We start from the raw sequence: 19160 nt of genomic DNA, 5'->3' as shown, positions 1-19160 counted from the left end.
CACAAGTAAATGCAGAACCATTAAATGCATGGACTTCTGTGAGGTTTGTCCACTTGTGCATTTAACTTTCTGTTTTCCATTTGCAAGTGTGTTGGCTGCATGAAATAAGATGCAGAACTGTGCACTCAGTCTTTTTCCTTGGATTTGTCTGTGCAGGAGCCTGTAAGGGTTTGTGGAGTGCGGAATACACAACCACATGTACGGTCTGGGTAGAAAGGTGTGTTTACTTGTTCTTTTGATATTTTTTAATGGCCATATATCAGTCTCCATAAATCAGATGGTTCAGGTTAGAGCTTTGAGGACTCTTACTGCATTCCAGTATAAAACAACATTTGATGTCATAAACTCAAAGAAAATATTCCCAAGCAGTTTGTATTATGTTTGCTCTCACGATTTGCATAATTTAACCAACCCAGTCTGATGGAGCAGAAAACCACAGTGGCTCTCACAAGAAACCCATTTCTGTCTCAAATAGCAGCCAAAGCAGCCTGTTTGCCCTGTTTTCACACCCAGAGCTCCTCGTCTCCAAACCTCGGCTGTTCTCCCATCTGCATCTGGTTCTGCATCTGCACAATCACATGATCAAGATGCCGATTCCTCTGCATGGCCAGTGTGGCACGGACGTGTGTGACAGGGACCATGTGTGTGACAGGGGCCATGTGTGTGACAGGGGCCATGTGTGTGACAGAGAGAACATTTGTGACAGGGACCATGTGTGTGACAGGGACCATGTGTGTGACAGGGACCATGTGTGTGACAGGGGCCACGTGTGTGACAGGGGCCACGTGTGTGCTGCACATCCCCAGAGGAGCTGGGCGAGGCCCTGGTCCCAGGTGCCAGGAGATGTGGATGGATTTTGTCCGTGTAGGGTGAGGACTGGAGGTTTATGCACTGGATCTGTCAGACTTACAACAGGAGGTGTCAGGCTCGGCACTGCTTTCCTGAATCACGGCCTTCTCCGTGAGCAAATAACAGATGTCTAAACCTGCTGTCAACTGCAACGAGCTGCAGCTGAAGCTCAGTGCCAGCTGATCGGAGCTGTATTTTTGGCCAGTGTATGTGACCATGAAACAGAGCAGTAAAGGCTTTGGGTTTATCCATACCTTTTTATTTATTTCTGTAGGCTGTAGTAAGGGACCATTGCTTTAAAACCCTTAGACATTTGGACATATTTTACAAGACAGTACAGTTTCTGAATGTCACACATTGATCACAGTTTCATACTACTACATGCATATAAAGACACGGATTTTTATTTTTTTTTTAAATAATTTGTTTACGGAAACAACCGGAGAGGTCAATAAACTTCAACAAAGAATGACTAAATCAAAGTTACAAAAAATGTAAGACTCTAAGTACACTAGTATATGGCTAATGTTGCTGTAATCACCCCAAAGTGCCAGGGCAGGGAAACATTTCTCAAAAGGGGAGAAAACATCTGCTGGCCCATTGCCCCTTGGGTGGGTCCAATAGAACCCAATGAAGGGACTGTGCAAGAGGTGCAGGATCTGCTGGGCTGTCAGGCAAGAGCACTGCCCTTCCTTACAGACACACTGACCTGGGTTCCCCATTGCTTCCCCATTGCACAGGGTATAAAATAACCAAAGTGTAAAGTAAAGGGAGAAACCGGTCCCAGTCTGCCCTTTCTGGGTCAGTCGCTTTCAATTTCCAGCCACAAAAGCAATTCCATCTACATGTACCAGCAGAGGCACAGGAAAAACATTTTCCAGTTTTTATTTGTTGTTAAAAATCACATTTTTCTTTTAAAGGGAACCCCACAGCTTTCCTATCCTTCAGTGACTAGGGATGCTGAGCTTCTGCCCTTTGGAGGTGTCACTGGGAAGTCCCTGTCTGGGCTTGGGGGCCCTGCAGGTCCAGCAGCTGCCCTGGGCTTTTGGAAAAGGAGGGCCCAAGGCTGCTCCCAGCCCTGGGAAATGTGGAGCAGCCCCAATATGCAACACAGCCCTGGGTCCTCCTCTGGGCATGGAGTCGTTGTTAATCAGCACTTGTAACAGTGCCCCTCTGATGTTTTCTCTCCTTTCAGGAACTGCTTCCCTTGGCTGATCAGAGTGCAGGATTCTGCTGCAGGAAGTTGGGGTGTATTTTTTTAATGCTAATCTAGTTGGAAAGCGAGTTTGGTTGGTAGCTGTGGCTGGCCTTTCTGAGTAGAGTACCATGGCTTCAAAATTCAAAGTAACATGGAGATGCCGCTCCCCCACCCCCCCAAAGCACACCAGTGGGGAATGGTTCAATGCAAAAGCAATTTTCTACACCCACCACCAAAAAGCCAGAGAAAGGGGGAAAAATGTTCTTCTTTGTCACAAGCCAACAGAAGTGACATAAACAAAATGAATCACAGGGGTTGCAGGAGCCAATGGTACGTGGCTAATGGTACGTGGAGGCAGTGAAACGTCACAGGAAGGACAGTCATAAAAGGGCAGAGCTCCTGAATGAAATAGAGAGATGGGTGAATTGCCTCAAATGTTGGTTACCAACAGGCCCAGAGGTTGTGCCACAATCCAAGGTAACCATTGGCCCATGTGCTAGCAGTGTCCTCCCAGCATCAGAAAGCCCCTGGACCAAGGGCTGAGAGCACTGAACTGTGGGGCTGGGGTTGTGGTCCTGCTGTAGGGACAGTCACCTGTGAATTTGGGATGCCACCTGTGGCATCAAGTCCACAACGAGCGAGCTGACGTGGACGGATGCTCAGTCAAGTTTGGAAAGACATGTTTGTCATCCTCTTGACAGAAGGATTTGCTCCTTTCCCAGGCTTTCACTGACCTGCCTCGGTTTCCCACTCTCTCACCCCATTGGTTTCCTTGGAGGTACCGGGGGCAGACACCTCCAGCCCTGAGGTCATACAAAGCTATTAGTTTTCCATTAGTTTTTAGAGATATGGGTCCAAATTCTTTACTGGTCTAAATGGGCTTTTACTTACAGCAGCAAAGAATTTGGCATTTCATGCAAATTTGGCTCCCTGGTTTCCATGAAGCTCTGGTTTGGAGGGGTCTTTGTACTGAGTCCAACCTGATTATTAATTTCTGAAGGAAGTCTCACTGTAGTCTTGAAAAGACCCCTTTAAAAACAAAGGTTAATCCTTGTTCAGTCCTACAGAGCATCAATAGTATTATTTCTAGTTAAAAAGAAAAAGGAAGCTTTTGCTTTCTCTTCTAAGCCTCTAGACTGAAAATTCCTTGTGCGATGAAGCCAGAATCAAGCAAAGCAAAATTCTGAGTAATATTTACAGATACGAACACTTGTGGCACCCAACCATTGGTGTCAAAGGACACTTATTGTGGCTTAGGTAACACCAGCAACAAAGGGGATACACACCCTGGATGCAGACTTTCAGCTTTCCTAAGGTTTCCTTTGTCTGGCCAAGACAAAGTTTCAGTGCAAGAGCCTAAATGTGATCAGCACGGGGTATGAGACACATGCTGGAAAAGAAACATCTCTTCTTCAGAGGGCTGGTTGGTATTTGGGGTGTTCCTGTCCTGGTGTGGGAGGTTGAAGTTAAGACTGGTGTGACTGGAAGCTTTCTATGGTTTTGTTGACTGTGCTCAAACAAACTTGCTGACATGGAAGGTGCCTTTCGAAGGGACCTTTTACGTGATTGTTGATGATAGATGTGGGGGGGCTATTGCATTAATTGCTTCCCAGAACAGAAAAATCCTACCCACCTTTATTTCATGTGTGAACAGGCCTTGCTGATAATTAATAACATGCAAAATTGGGTCTACTGGTTATTCTGTTGATTTGAGTGGTATCTGGACTTTCTGAAACACACTTTTTCCCAAATTAAATATGTTTCAGGTTTATTGGCTGCCGTGGTGGACGTGTAAGGAAAATCACACAAGCAAACAAAAGGAAACGGAACCAAAACTCCATCTTTGGCAAAAACATGGTCACTAACCAGACTAGTGGGTGCATTCAAAAGGAGATGTCTGTGTAGAGCTACAGAGCAGGTCTGAAGCTCTTCATCATGTTAAACTTCACCAGGCCATGAGATAGCTTCAGGATGCACATTTATCTCATGGACTTTTTATTCAGTTTCTGCCAGGGTACAGCTGTAAAGGGAGCAAGGAGGATCATTAAGTAAGCAGGTACATGGACAAACTTGACCATAACTAAATGAAAATCTGGTCCCTTTCTGAATGTTTATATTCAGGTTTCTCATTCATCCATAATTTTTTCTCATCTCCTGATTTTCTCTGAGACCAAAAATAAAAATTCCAAAGGCCAGTGGGAAATAAAAGTCTTGACACTTCTGTTTTAACCCAGGAAAAACATCCCCTGAAGGTGAGAGCGTTGCCTGAGCATTGTCAGGTCACTGCCTTAAAATAAGAGCCTGACTTTTGATGCTTATCCCAAACTCCATCGTAATTATTAGGACAGTCAGATTCATATCCTGTCTCTTCTTTATGTTCTCAGCTTAATCAGTGTGAATCTGGAAGAACACTGCAGCCAGTGGTGCTGGCTGGCACCTCCCCTGCCATCACCGAGGGCAGGGTCTGGCCCGCTCTGTGTTTCTCAGAAGGAACATCTCAGTTTCCATAGGCAGTCCCTGGTTAGTTTTAAGTACCACAAACAGGAAAATACAAAAACATGACAACATCAGACAAACTCCGTGACCTTTCGCAGACACATTTCCAGGAGGGATGTAGCAGGTGTTGATCAGAACAGAAGAGAATAATGACAACAAAAAAAGGTTGGGGGATCAGCTGTGTAAATGAACATCAAGAAAGCATCTAATATATTATTCTGTAATACAAAAAGAAGAAATCTGACTTGATTGCCCTATTATAAATTTGCTAAAAATACAGATATATATTTATATTTTTATATATATATATAATTTTTTTTCTTTTTTAAATCTGAACAGAAAAATAGACTACTCTGGAATGCATGAAAGTCACATGACTTTTCCATACATCAGATACTTATAAAGCCAACACAATGGCAAGCAGGAGGTACAGAGGTAACTAGAACTTCTGTACTTTATTCAAGAACTATTTAAAGCCATATTCTCCCCAGATGGGTGATCCAAAAGCAACCCAAGGTAACACCAGTTCAGTCTGATTACTGTAAGCAGAAATGACTGACCAAACATGAAGGGGTTGGAGCTAATTTGGAGTGACCGGGGAAGCCCAACTCCCCATGTCGTTCCTGGCTGGGCTGTGCAGGAGGGCACTGGTGCCACATGGTTCTCCATCGCTCAACTACGTTATTCAGTAATTTTATAATTCACTTTAAAATGAGGTGTTGAAAACTAGTGGAGATCACGTTATGTGGAGCTTACCAACAGAGAGAGAACGTGGCTTTAGAAACCTTGTCTTTGCAATGAGTTTTACATACCCTTGCTATTTACTATAAACTGTACCGGTCATAATTCTGTCAAGACATAAATATACAATAGGTACAAATATTAACAATACATTACAGTTTTACAGAAGAGAATAACTGTTTTCCTTAGAAATGTGTATCTTATTAGCTGCAAGGGAAGAAAAGGCTACAGTTTATCACAGCCATAGTTGCCAAAGAAACCGACGGCCTCGGATGTGTTTCTGCGTGACTCGCACAGGCGGATATTCCCCGGCATTTGACACACGGCATGTTCAGGAAGGGAATGTGCGTTCCACGGCTTTTGTTTTCCTCTCTCTCTCTCTCTCTTTTTTTTTTTTTTTCTCCTTTCTTCTACCTTTATTGACTCTCAAACCTTTCAGAAAAATGTGGATTTCACAGGAGACTCTTTTGTTTTGGGTTGTTTTCTGTTTTTTGTTTATTTTTTTCCCATAAGTGTGCTTAGGTGAAGTTTCTAAGAAAAGGCACTGAGAAATCTACTGCAATGTCACGGCTTTTTTCCTCTGTTCAAAGCTAAAACTCAAAGAATCTTTGCCTCCTGGTTAAGAAAACTGCACCCACTCCTTCCACACATATATATATATGTTCTATATATATATTTATAGATATGTATTAAAAACAATGTTGATGGTGTAGGATACAAGCAAGCGCAGACATCACACACAGTCCTTTCAAGCATGAAGTCTTCTGCAGCAGCAGGTGAGGCTCTGTCAGCTTGCTTGATACATGGTGCACAGTAAATCTGCAGACCTGAATGCCAAATATCAGTGATTAAACTGCACACTTTAGCTTGATGCAGGAGATACTACCTATTTTCCCCAACTGTTATGAACTTTGGGAAACGTGGATCAAACAAACTATAAAATTAAATTGTCTTTCTAGGGCCTATAGGATTTGGTGAGCATTATGTTTTCAAAGCACTGCCTTTCCTTTGCAATGAGTACAGATTTAGTCTATCAAAGCTTTAGGTCAGAGTAGATTTCCCAGTGCTTACATTATATATATGTGTATTATGCACACACACACATATATAGATACATATTTCATATTCAGACTTTATTTCATTAAAATAAATTAAACATACTTCCTTTTTAATTGGGCACAAAATGAGAGCTACATCTTCATACACAAATAAGAAAGAAATGCTCTTCAAGCATATTATATGCTTAATTTTTAATTATTTGCTTTCTATAAGAAATCTATAGGACTTTGGCTATTCAGACTTAAAAGGTAGATTTTTAATGATACTTTTGAATTTGGCTTTCAAAAGTGACTCAATAAAATGCTACTTTAAAGGTAGGACTAAATAGATGACATAAGGTGTGTGTCATGAGCTATCACACAAGGCAGACAGAGGGCCTTTGGTTACAAGGAGAGTTGCACCAGTTGATTATCAGATAAAAAATGATAGAATTGTTGATCTATACATTTTTGTCAGTGCCATCTATAAACCAAATACATCAATTTGGATGAGAGTGCGGTAAATACTACACTATATGGCTATATTTAAATATGTTCACTTTTGTGATATGTAAAATATGACTTTTTTTTCCACATGAAAGCATCAGCTCTAAAAATATTTAACTTGGAAATCGCTATTACTTACTTTATCAAAAAAATTTTCCCTGATTTTTCTTCTTTTTACATTTGTGCAGATGGCAGACATGAACGATCACTGAAACACAGAGATTATGTTAAGACTGTTCTCCTTAAGATTTCTCGATGCTGCTTCGTGGCCTCAGAAAGCCACAGAATAAATCAGTATTTAAAGCTTATCTGCTGGAAAGTCACTTTACTTTTTCATGTCAACTCAATCTTAACTAGGATCTCAGCAACACGTCGGTTCCTCTAAGTACACTTGTATTTACTATGGCCAAATCCTAAAGTCCTTCACCAGGCAAAGAGCCCACTCAGAGGAGCAGAGGTTTAGGCTGCGGGAAGGCGGAGTAAAAGCGAACAAACCTCAGGAACTGGCCCTGTGTAAATACCCTGTGGAGTACACGGTGCCTGGGGCTTCTCTCTGGGTACCTTCCGCGTCACTCTCTGTGTGGCACGAGGTGTCTCGCTGCCAGAGGGCAATTCCCGAGGGGGTGGCTCAGGTCTTACTCGCGCCTTCCCAGGGTCTCGCCTTGCCAGGGCGGCTCTGAGCGGGTCCCTCGGCTGGTCCCACCGCCCGGGGTTGGCTGAGCAGAGCAGAGTCACTCCACCGCGTGGACAGCTTGTGCCAAGGAGACACCTAACAAAGCTCTCACCGCAACCCACAGTAGTTGCTAAAACAGGTTATGTGCTTATTGCTTTTGTCCGTACATGCTGCATTCACCACTAGGGTTACAGACAGGAGTGCGGCACGGCCTGGACGGACAGACGGTACATTCAGGACTAACCAACGGCTTGGTTTTACAATAGGAAGGAACAAAACGCAGTGGACTTGAGCGGCTTGGGGGGGGGGTCTTCCTCCCACCTGTGCCTCCGCTCCCGCGTCCCGTGTCTCAGCTCGTCCCCGGACCTGCTGCCTGCAGATCGCTACACGCCCCGGCAGGAACTCAGAATAGGTCAGGAAACGCTCATTGACAGTTATTTACAGTTGAGTTTTACAGTAGAAACAGAGAACAACGGAAAAGATTACCATCACAGTTATCACAGGACAGGTTGTGACTTGCTACAGGTGTGTAACAAATCACAGTCACAACAGGAGGCACAAATTAAAGTAGTGCTTGGTTAAAGTGCTTGATTGTTACACTCTGCTATCCTACTCCAGCATTGCAACAACGACAACAAAAAGTCAACGTAAAGTGCTTTTCCCCCCCCCAAGATTAAAAACCAAAGACAAATTATTTCCTACACAATTTGACATAACTTTATTGAAACAATAATATTTTAAAAACCTAGGCTGGTGGCTGCTAGTTCTGTTCACTTAAAATGGTCAGATCTTTTTTTTTTTTTTTTTTTTTCTTTTTTTTTTTTTTCCTCTTGTTTCACTTAAAAATGACTGGATGTTATTAAAACGTCAGGCCTGATTCTCCTGCCTCTCGCAGCTGCTTCACGCCACGGCTCTGCAGGAGCCTCTCCTGTCCAACCTTCTGGCGAGAGGGAGCACAGCCAGGCCCAGGACAGGTCACTAATGAATCCCTCTTTTTGCATATTTATGTAACACTTGCATATCTTTCACTGCGCTGCTCGGGCGCAAAAAGCTTCGGACCAACCTGTTCCTCTCCTACGCCAAGGGCGAGACTCTGGCTGGCGGGAAGGGGAGGTTGAACATCCATCCCGGCGCCCCCGGCACGTGCCGAGGGCCTGGCCGCGCTCACCGTCCCCGCGGGCAGCGCAGCCACATCTCCCTCCCCACCGAGGGCGAGAGCCGAGCTCTCCTTCCAGCCCTGCGCTCCCCGGCACCGGGAAGGGGGTCTGGCTGCGGTGCCCCCTGGGGAGTCCTGCTTCTGCATGGCTCCTTCACACCTTCCCACGTGGGCTGTGGGCCCCCGAGGGCCACGCGCTGGCCCTGGGGCAGGTACCGGCTTTTAGCAGAGGGTCAGTGCAAGTTTCACTATGTCCTAGGGGATGTTTGGGATTAGATACAAGTGGTGCAACTCACCCTGCTGATATTTCAAAAGAAAACATCAGGTCCTACAGGATATCGGATTGTTAAACACACACAGAGCATTTTAATAATTGGTTTCTCTAGACCATTATTTGTTTAAAATGGTTTTCACTCGGATTTTCCAATAATGCAAGTGTTCCCTGTTACCTTTAGACATAATATCCATCAGAGAAAGCTGTAGATGGGGAACAGCTGCCCTGAAGCAGTGAGCATTGTGTTTTTGAAAGCTTTATACCAACCCCAGCAATTTATTCCAGAGTTCAAATCTGGCTGCCTTGGCATCCTTTATGGAACTAATGCAAATCAGATGTTAATATTTCCAAAAGGAGCTCTAGCGTTCAAGGGGAATGGATGGATATTTGGTCACATTGGCTTCACTGGACAACATGAAAGGAGATCAATGTGTGATCATGATTTGCAATCCTTACTTTTGACTGATGTGGGCAATGTCTTTAGAGTTGTTTCAGAGAAGGACATTTTCACAAACCCACACTGGACCTCCCCCAGACTTTTAGAAACAAGTGGCTTGTTTCAGCCAAGTTCATGCCATGCAGAAGCTCTTTTGTTTGTGTTGACTGTAAAGACATTCCTTTAAACTTTCAGTAAGTTCTTTTGTAGCCCACCTCAGATGCTTTGATCATGTGTGTTAGCATGTCCTCCACTGCCTGGTAATACATGGACTTCTGGGGAAATGTGATTTTCTAGTCTGACAGTCTCCTGATTGCCCTGGGTTCTTCCAGTGATACCTTCCATAGAGTAAATGCAGTTCTGCCCTATCAGCTTAGGGGAGGTGGGTAAAGCAGCAGCTTCTAGATGGTTCTTCTCTGTTCTATAAACATGGTCCTTTTGCTTTAGATAGCCACTGTTTGTAACATTGTACTTGGGACTCACATTTCCGGGCGGACTTGAATCGTACATCAGCTGACCTTCGTCATCAGTGTCAGCGTCTATGTATTTGTGAATACCAGCATCGTGGAAGTTGAAAGCTATGGCTGCCTGTGACTCCGGCGACTTTGGGGGAGTTCTCGCGCTCGCGGTTGTGTAGATTGAGGTTTCGGGGCTCATGAGAGATCTGTCAGAGAGTAAGGAAGTATCTGTGGCAGCAGCAGCTCCCCGGCTCTTGAGAGAGTCTGGATATATCCTCAGTACATTTGATGCTGGTACTAATGTGCTGGTGTCCTCTTCCATGAAGTTGACTTTCAGAGATCTTAGTTTTAAAGGGTTACTGGCCTTTATGGAGCTTTTGGGACTTTCAATGAAAAAAGCAGAACGGTGGCTGCCCTCGGAGCTTGGGTTCATTTCCACGTACCTGGCACCGCTCCCCTCTGGCCTGCTCTGCTCCTGAATGACGTTAATGCCACCCTTGCAGGGCAGGGTGGTGAGCGGGCTGTGGGAGAACCGCCCGGTGTCAGGGAACTCTGCCGCACAGCTTATGAAGCTGTCGATGCTGGACATGCTCCTCATGTCAACGATCCCATCAGTGCGAGTTGTCAGCAGGGGCACCATAGGGCCGGGAAGGGCTTCCATTTCCAGCTCTTCCTTTTGCCTTCCAGGTTGACTCGACTCTTTAGTGTTAAGGTTCGGCTGGGACTGAGTCTTTGCCATTTTGTTGTACATGTCCTCAAGCTGCTGGACGTTCAAGTGCTGGGGACTTGAAGATGACCTGGCTTTTTCTGGGGATCCTGGTTCCTTAGTTTCAAAAGATTTACTAGAGCTAGTTTCAGAAAGGGTTCTCTTGGTCCATTTCCATCTGCTGGGAGACAAATGATTGTCCTGAACTTTATCCTTTTTGGTTATGCTTTCTCCATTCTTTTCAACCACAATGTCCATGAGTTCTATGCTGCGGGCAAACGCATCCTTCATGTTCATGGAAACAATACTACCATTCCTTTTTGCTCTTTCAAGAGCTTCCCTGCGCTTAATGGCTTTCTCCTGCCTCTTCTGCTCTTTGTAGAACTCAGAGAAGTTATTGACAATAATTGGGATGGGAAGAGCAATCACCAGCACACCAGCAATGCAGCACAGTCCTCCTACTATTTTACCTAAAAGAGTTTTGGGGTAGATGTCTCCGTAGCCTACTGTTGTCATGGTGATTGTTGCCCACCAGAAGGAAGCTGGGATGCTCTTGAATTTTGTATCATCCTCGTCCTTTTCTGCAAAAAACACTAAACTGGAAAAGATCATAATGCCCATGGCCAAAAACAAGATGAGTAATCCAAGCTCATTGTAACTCCTCCTGAGTGTAAACCCCAAGGACTGTAAACCCGTTGAGTGCCGGGCGAGCTTTAGAATCCGGAGTATCCTCATAATCCGAAATATTTGGACCACTCGTCGTACGTTTTGGAACTGAAGTACACTTTTGTTGGATTCAGTGAGGAAGATAGTGACATAGTAGGGTAAGATAGCCAGCAAATCTATAGCATTCAGGGGGCCTTTGAAAAACTTCCATTTCTTAGGCGAGGAGAGGAACCGCAGGAGGTATTCCATTGTAAACCATGCAATGCACACTGCTTCCACGTGGGCAAGTTGGGGGTTATCTGTGGTCTGCCCAAATTCATCCACGCCTTGTAGTTCAGGAAGTGTGTTAAGGGACAAGGCAATTGTAGATAGTACAATAAACATGATGGAAATGATTGCCAAAATCTGGAAAGGAAAGAGAAAACAGTGAGTTCATCTCAGAATACATTATGCGATCGCTGCCGTTAACACATGGCTGTATTTTCACTTACACATTGCAAGACTAATTTTGCTCAGTACACAGAAGTCAGATAACCAATGCACCCTGAGCTGATTTTATTTTGGAAGCTGTTTTAGTTATGGCAGATGCATAAAGGAGATAAAACATCTACTTCAACTCCTGTGCCTTCATCTCCATGTAGTCAAGGAACACGTACCCAGCTGCCAGGATGCCAGGAAGGCTGTGAAGCAGTTCACAGCAGGAGCTTTTGAGTAACTACTAATTAGGTGCCCAGCAAAGCCCATCTGGACAACAGGCTCTGAAATCTAAGCAAGAATGAATACAATTGTGAATGTATGATTCGATCAGAGCCGTGTCCTCCAGTTAATGCACAGTTACAGCTGTAATTTTGGGTGCTTATGGCTAATTACAGAGACGTGTACAATTCTACCACGTTAAGTGTACAAATAATACACTCTTGTTTAATGACTCATCTCTAATTTGAAACTTGATGGTTGTGAAAAAACATGAAAACTTCACGAAGCTTTTTAAGCCATTTTGAGCTCTGAGCTATTCTGCAAGAGAATAGAGCAAATAGGGAAAAGAGTAAACATCCAAGCAAACCAAACTGGACAACACTGGGACAGCCAAAACACGGCAGGTCCAGCCACTGGAGACCTCATCTGTTGTCATAAAACAGCTGAAGAGTGCAATAAGATCCTATGCAATGCTGTGCAGTGAGCAGCCTCTCTAAACCCCTCATAAATCTGATCAGATCTCAGGCCACTGACTCTGAAGCGCTGCTTTAGTGTGTTTGCAGCTTCCCGATGGCATAGGCAGGTTGTCCTTCTGTACCTGTTTTATACAGACATTAATTCTATACTTTCCAGCTTCCTAATTACACCTCCATTTAAACCTCCTTTTTAGGGAGGTTTTAGAGCTGACAGACAATTCGAGGAGCGTTTTTTCTACTAGTGAGTTCTTTTCCTAGTTTATTGATTGGGTGGGATAATATATAGTTTCTTAGGTAACTTCCAGATCACAGCTATGATTTCAAAACACACATACATGTGACTAACATTTTATGTCCTCACTTGGTCCCTTAGGATGGCTTTTCTCCTTCTTGATAGAAAAGCAGCATGAAATTGATTGCAATGTATGTGCCTGATGACCAGATACACAACATTAAGCAAAGAATTACAAAACATATGACAAAAGATCTGTTTCACAAATTGCAAATCTGACACACTCCCTCCTGGCCAATATAATACAGCCACAGTGACCTTTCTCAGCCAGGCTTAAAATACCAGAATATCCTCAGTTACCACCTGGAGAACTGGAGAAAGAAATTCTTGATGGATTTTTCTTCAGCCCAGCACAGACATCCTATCAGTCAGGAAATATCAGACTTCTGAACATTTATCCCCAAACAGGCAGTCACTGCCTGGAATAAGACTGGTTCTCCTCCAAGGAGAAACATTCAGGTACAATGTGGCTCAGAAACACTGTGGTCTTCTCTAGGAGAGCCTCACCTCTTCTCCATAGCTGAAAGGTAGAGATGGTCTACAAAGGCTGGAAACTTCACCTGAATTAAGTTCATGTAGCAAACTATGGTTTTAAGAGAAAAGCCCCTATACCTTCAAAAAACCCCAAAAGTCAGGCAAGAGTTTCAATTTTTGAAAGCTTGATTTGAGTGAGTGTTCTAAAAGCTACTTGCTGTTAAGAAAATCCCTTCCAAATCAATACTATAAAGCCATTTACCTTTTAACTCACTAAAAGGCACTGTGTAACTGTGATTTGTACATGGCACTGCAGACTTATGAATTTAATCTGAAGAATGAGATTAGAACTAGAAACAAGAATTTACTCCATTAAATGCTTTGGTTTCATTGTGTAAATTGGATTAACTAGAAGTAGTGCACAGTGTAAACAGCCTCCTATGCAATGCCCTAGGACCAGGAATTTTAGAATAGCCTCACTTGCAGTTACTAAATTGGTGTTTCCAGGAAAAATGCTGTGAAGATTCCTTTTCTTTTTTAAACAGGTGAGTAAGAGCAGGTTTGTTGTTCGTTGTGCCGTGCACCCTCCCAGTGCTAGTGAAACTTCTGCCTCTCCTCCCTACCTTCCTCTTCCACAAATTTGCTTCTGAAATCCAAACAACCCCACAAGGACTTGTGCAATGGGGTGTTTGCCTCACTGAGAGGGTTCTCAGGTCAATGAGCCAATAAAGCTGTGGGAAGGACTTGGGGGGTGGAAGAAAATAGGGAGAACCACGGGATGAAGAGGAGCAGAGAGGGACATAGAGAAAAGTGTTTGAACTGCTGGCTTCAGACTCAAGAGAATAAAATGTAAGTCAAGTGTCTCATGGTGAAATGTGGGGAAATTTGGATGTTAACTCTTTCTGTGGGGCAGCTTGTTTCAAAAGACCATCTCCTAAACACCAGGCACTACCCCCGAGAAGCAGGAGCCTGATTTGCTTTTCCAGAAGGCTCTTTTGGTGTTTTTCCTGTGATTTCTTTGTCTACAACCCAACATTTCAGAAGGTGTCTGGGATTTTTGCAATAGTAATTTCAATTTTTTTTCTTTGGCTTTATCTCTGCCCACACAGAAGGGCTTATTTGTAGGCTTAGATGTACCTGGGTTTTATCTCCTTCACTTTCAGTGTAAATATTAACACTCCATCTTTATTCAGTGAATGGCATCCAGAAGCAGTAATTGGTGTCAAACCTTCTGTTTCCTTTGATATACCTTCCTGCTTTGAAGATCAAGGCAATGCCAGATGAACATAAATAAATAAATTGTGAGATCTAAGGGTAAAATTCGGTTTTGGTTTAGCAGATTTAGCCACGAAGCTAAGCAATAAAGAGAGAGAGACATTTATCATTTCTTCCACAAGTTGCAGCAAATTGTCACCTGTGCTCCCAAGATACAGATTTTCCCCCTTATTGGTCTGCTGCAATCATACATCTTTGGGAATCTTGTCAGGCTAGGAAAAACTTCTAAATATGAGGTGACTGTCCTCAGGTATTGAAAGCACTTTTCAGCTGGAAAGTACAAAAACTCTGACATGAAGTATCTCCAGCAGGGTTTAAAGGATCCATCTCCTTCCATAAAGCACACCTTGTCCTGGTAGCACCCACCATCCACCAAAAGCCACCCAAGGAACAGCTGTGCACAGAAAACTGGATCCAGCTGCTGTCAGGCATTAGCACAGGGCTCTATCCCAAAGTATTTACAGTCTGGGATTTCAGATTATAGAAATCACCATCTGTCTCTCTAATAAGGTTTCCTATCTTGGCTGTACTGAGCCTCTGGCTTGGCAGCTCTTGTATTTTCCACTGTCAGTAATGAGAGACGGAGAGCTGAAGGGAAGACATTTCCACCACCAGGAATGCCTCTGGAGATGCTCTGCAAGCAGGCTTTTCATTCCATTCCTTGCCTTTCCTCCTTCCTTTCCTCTTCCAGATTCACTTCTCTTTAACAAGGACAGCCAATGGGACCAATCTGGACTTGACCAGAAATTATCCCCCTGCCGTGACTGACACTCCAGCTGCTTACACAACTGGAAAAATTTTTTCCAGTCACTGAGAAAAAGCACTTGTGGTCCCTGCTCCAGAGCACTGACCCCAGACCTCACAGCTGCTGAAGCAGAAGCAAGAATGGGAGAGGGCCTCCTCCTGTGGCACTAGTTTTCATGATTCCTCTTGTGCTGGTGAGGACTTTTGGACTGGCAGTCAAAGATCTTGAACAGGCTCAACCACAGAGCAGTCCCCAGAGCTCAGGCTTGGACTGGCAGAACAAACAGGGATGGGAAAGTTCAGCATCAGAGGCCTGTTAGATTTTGTGAGTGCTGCTGAAATGTCCATATTCCTACTTGAGGAGCAAGCTGTGCCCCTCTCAGGTCTGGCTACTGGCTTATCTGGCATATGTTGGCTTGGTATGGGGACTGGGGAAGGCACCTCCAGCACCACTGCAGGTGCATCCAGAGCTTCTGACTCAGATGCCCATGCTTGCCTTAGATATATAAAATGCATACCTAAAACACTGGAGAAGCTTGCACCCTACAATTTGGAAGCACAGGGTGGGAAATGGGAGTCACAAATGGCTAAAATGACTGGCCTGAGCACACACTGGTGACACAGGCAGGTGCAGGAGTCCATGTACTTCTGGAGCCACATCCATGGCAGATGTTCTCCCCTGTCCTCACATGGACTTCATGGGACCTAATGACAGGAGCCCTGACAGGCCAGGTCTTACTGGGAAGGTGTCCACAGAAGAGCAGTGCAGACAATCCTTAAGCTGCTCATAAAGCTGACAGGGTTAAAGGCTAGTTTTTCCCTGCACTACTTTCAGACCATTTTCACTAACAGCTTGCATGAGAGAAGCTCTGTAGTTCCCTTCCTCTTTCCTTCTGTATTTACTTTTACATTTCACCTGCAGCAACACACCATAAATTGTGAAAATCCCCACTAGGTACTTTTCTAGTTACTTGCAGAAGTTGTTGGACGGGCTCCTAATGATGGCACTGGCTGGTAGTGCAAGTCTCAGTATGTGTGGGCAGGATTCCAGAAAAAAACTTCTCCTTCACTCAGTCACTTTGTGACTGTTTCACAAAGATTTTTGTGAGGTGAATCTCTGGATTGCTCCTATGGTTCCTTTGTGGAAGCTAAATAACCCAAGGGCAGGCAGGGCAGGGTGTTAGATGAATTCAAAGCAGTTGCCTCAAAGTGATTAGCATGATTGTACATACATGCTGGTTATTACACATGCAAATGAGACGAGCAAGCTGATTATGGGAGCAAGTGTAGCCAGTCTGTGCAACTGCTGCTTCCTGAAGCAGGATGGATGTGCCATTTTTGCAAGCCGTTAATCCCCACCTCCCCCAAAATGCCCCAAAAAACTAGGCAGGCCACCTCCACCTGGCACCTTTCAGGAAATATCCCACTGCCCTGGGCCTGATCCTGCTCACTGGGTGAGAGTGGCCCCAGGGATTTATCCTTCATGATGGCAAGGTCTGTGCTCATCCCTGTGGGAAGAGGGCTCCTGCCTGCTCAGAAATTCCCCATCTTTCTGTTATTGCTCGATTATCTTTCTTTGCACTGCTAAAGACCCTAACTGGGATCAAGGCATAAGACCAGAGGCTTTCAAGGCCATTAAAATTAATGAGAACTGGCTGTCCAAATCCCATAGATGGCTCTAAAATCTCAGGGTAAGCATCCGAGATCTCTCTGCTTGTGGCAACGCTCCCTATACTTTTTCTGTCTCCATACTCAGTAATGAAGCTGATATAGCAAGGAGAAGGGGTGGTGTGTGGGAGAGAGTAGGAGGGTGTTTGAATATAGATTTGATATTCTTGGAAATACGATGAGGAAATTGTTATGTAATCAAGAAGTTCAATAATGGTTTTGTCTAATGCACTTTTTTAGCTCCATCAAGGCCTGCAGAATAAACCTGGCATCAGGACCAGGTTTCATTCATATGCCTCATTTACTAAGGGATTTTTCTTGCAATCCCCCCTGCTTTCCCAAGCTACAATATACAGTCAGACTGTCCAGCTCCATCCTGCCATGCCTATGCCAGCCTCTGTCTCCCCAGGCTCTGAGAAACAGAGAGCACAGTGTATTTTGAGCAATACCCCACGTGCTGCACAGTGCAGAAACAGATGGAGAGTTCCTTAATCTCCTCCCCACTTCATTCTGCACAGGAATAACATCTCCTGCTCACAGCAGCTATACATGTCTGTGGTATTTATTGACAGGGGACTTGTTTTAGGAAACATCTCTTCACTAGAAAATGCCTATTTATTCATAAACTGAAAGAGTTTGCAGAACATAGCCACTTCTGATGTCAGGATTCTGACCACTGGGCTTGCAGGATGTTTTTTCTAGAAAATGCTGAGGCCATAATGAAAGACAACACTTGCTTCTTGCATCAAGGTAAACTGAGACCAAAGTTGGGGATATGGTTGCAAGGGAAATACAGAGAACTTTAAATCTGCTTTTTCACATGAAAGGAGGTTAGGATGTAATGTAAGACCTTGAATCTCCAAAACCCTGATCAGTCCCACTGATTCCTGTGGAGTATAAACTCATGCTCAAGAGTTTTCCCTGGCCTGACACTTCACATGCCTCTTCCACATCCTGTCCCAAGGGGGTTCTTGGCACCCCTCTGCACCAGGAGATCTGTGCTCTGGAGGGGCCCCTGCACACACCAGCTCCCATCCCCGTGGCACCCCAGTGACTGTGACTGTGTCTGTGAGAATGTAAACTCCCACGCTCGCCTGCAAGCATTACTGCACAGGATAAAATCCATAACAACAAAATCAAGATAAAGCCATTTATATTTTTGCTTTGGAAACATATGCGAGCTTAATTTTGACATTTGCCTGGAAAAGCCCAGATTGAATAATGGTTTGATTTCAATTATAGCTGTAATAACTTTATCTGTTGAGAGAGTAAGTCTATTTAGTTTAAATAGTATACAGTACTATTTAAATAGGATACAGTACTTCTGCTGATTATATGTCAATGCTTCATTTGCCTACAGGCACCCAGAGAGCTGCAGCTACAACTGCTGCTGACTAAGCCAAAGTGGGCAGAAGAGTTGCCTTCAGGCATGGCTGCCTGTAAACTCTTTAATACCCTTAAGAACATGTTTAGTTGTCACAGAGCTATCAAACCCCATTAAATGATAAATGGTGTCAGTCTTCTTTCACAGCAAAGCCCAGATGCAAATGGTGCACCAGAGAAGAAAATGATAGATAAATGAAAACACTGAAAAGGCAATCTTCAAAGGCACACACTGCATTTAGACATCAGTGCTCAGGAGAGGATGAGAGGGAGATCTGTCCTATTTCTGCTGCTACTAGCATGGGGGAAGTCAAAAAAGAAACCAAAAAATGACTGGCACGTGGAAGCTGAAATTTCCCATTTTTCTCCTGGTATTGCCTTCTGCCCAGGATGACACCACCCCAGCAAGCAGCACTGGAGACAGCCAGCCCCAACAGCTCCAGACAGACCCAAACCACGTGCATGTCGCCCCTGCATGTCCATGCACACAAACCCTACTGCCATCCTCGAGCCTGACCCGGGGGGCTCCCTTGAGAGCACTCCTACCATCAATCCCCCTTCCCTCCCTCTTGTTGACCCTCCATATCTTCATCTTGCTCACACATTCCCACCCTCTGTGCTGGTCTTGGAGCACAGAAGTTGGAATGGCAGTGTGGTATTGTACAGCCTGGCCTTTCCCTGGGAGACAACTAAAGAGCCAGACCCTGGCAGTGACTCCCCATGCACAGAACATCCCAGCTGCTCTGCATCCCTCTGCACTGCAGCAAGTCAGCAGCTCTTATCAGGGCCAGGATCCAGACCACCTTCCCAGACACAACCTTCCCACCAGATTGGGAGTCCCCTTTCAGGTACGTCTCCCATTCCCATCATCTGTCTTGCATTCAAGCAGACAACAGTTTAGACTCAGAAGCAGCAAAAAATAAAACAAAAAACAAAACCAAAAACAAAACCAAAC

The 19160-nt window shown here is 44.5% G+C and overlaps 1 protein-coding gene across 1 annotated transcript in view; it reads right to left on the bottom strand.

Annotated features, from left to right (window-relative positions):
* Positions 1-1086: 1086 nt before the first annotated feature.
* The window catches only part of KCNB1 (potassium voltage-gated channel subfamily B member 1), a 116670-nt gene continuing 98596 nt past the window's right edge, over positions 1087-19160 (bottom strand). The window contains exon 3 of the mRNA XM_050314094.1: positions 1087-11602. Within this exon, the coding sequence (XP_050170051.1) occupies positions 9584-11602 (2019 nt within the window). The 3' untranslated portion in view covers positions 1087-9583. The remainder of the gene's footprint in view (positions 11603-19160) is intronic.

Source organism: Myiozetetes cayanensis, unplaced genomic scaffold (assembly GCF_022539395.1).
Source record: "Myiozetetes cayanensis isolate MyiCay16 unplaced genomic scaffold, myiCay2020 scf19, whole genome shotgun sequence".
In the NCBI taxonomy this organism is placed as follows: domain Eukaryota; kingdom Metazoa; phylum Chordata; class Aves; order Passeriformes; family Tyrannidae; genus Myiozetetes; species Myiozetetes cayanensis.
The sequence above is the reverse complement of the archived record's forward strand: the minus strand, read 5'-3'. Positions and strand labels throughout refer to the sequence as shown.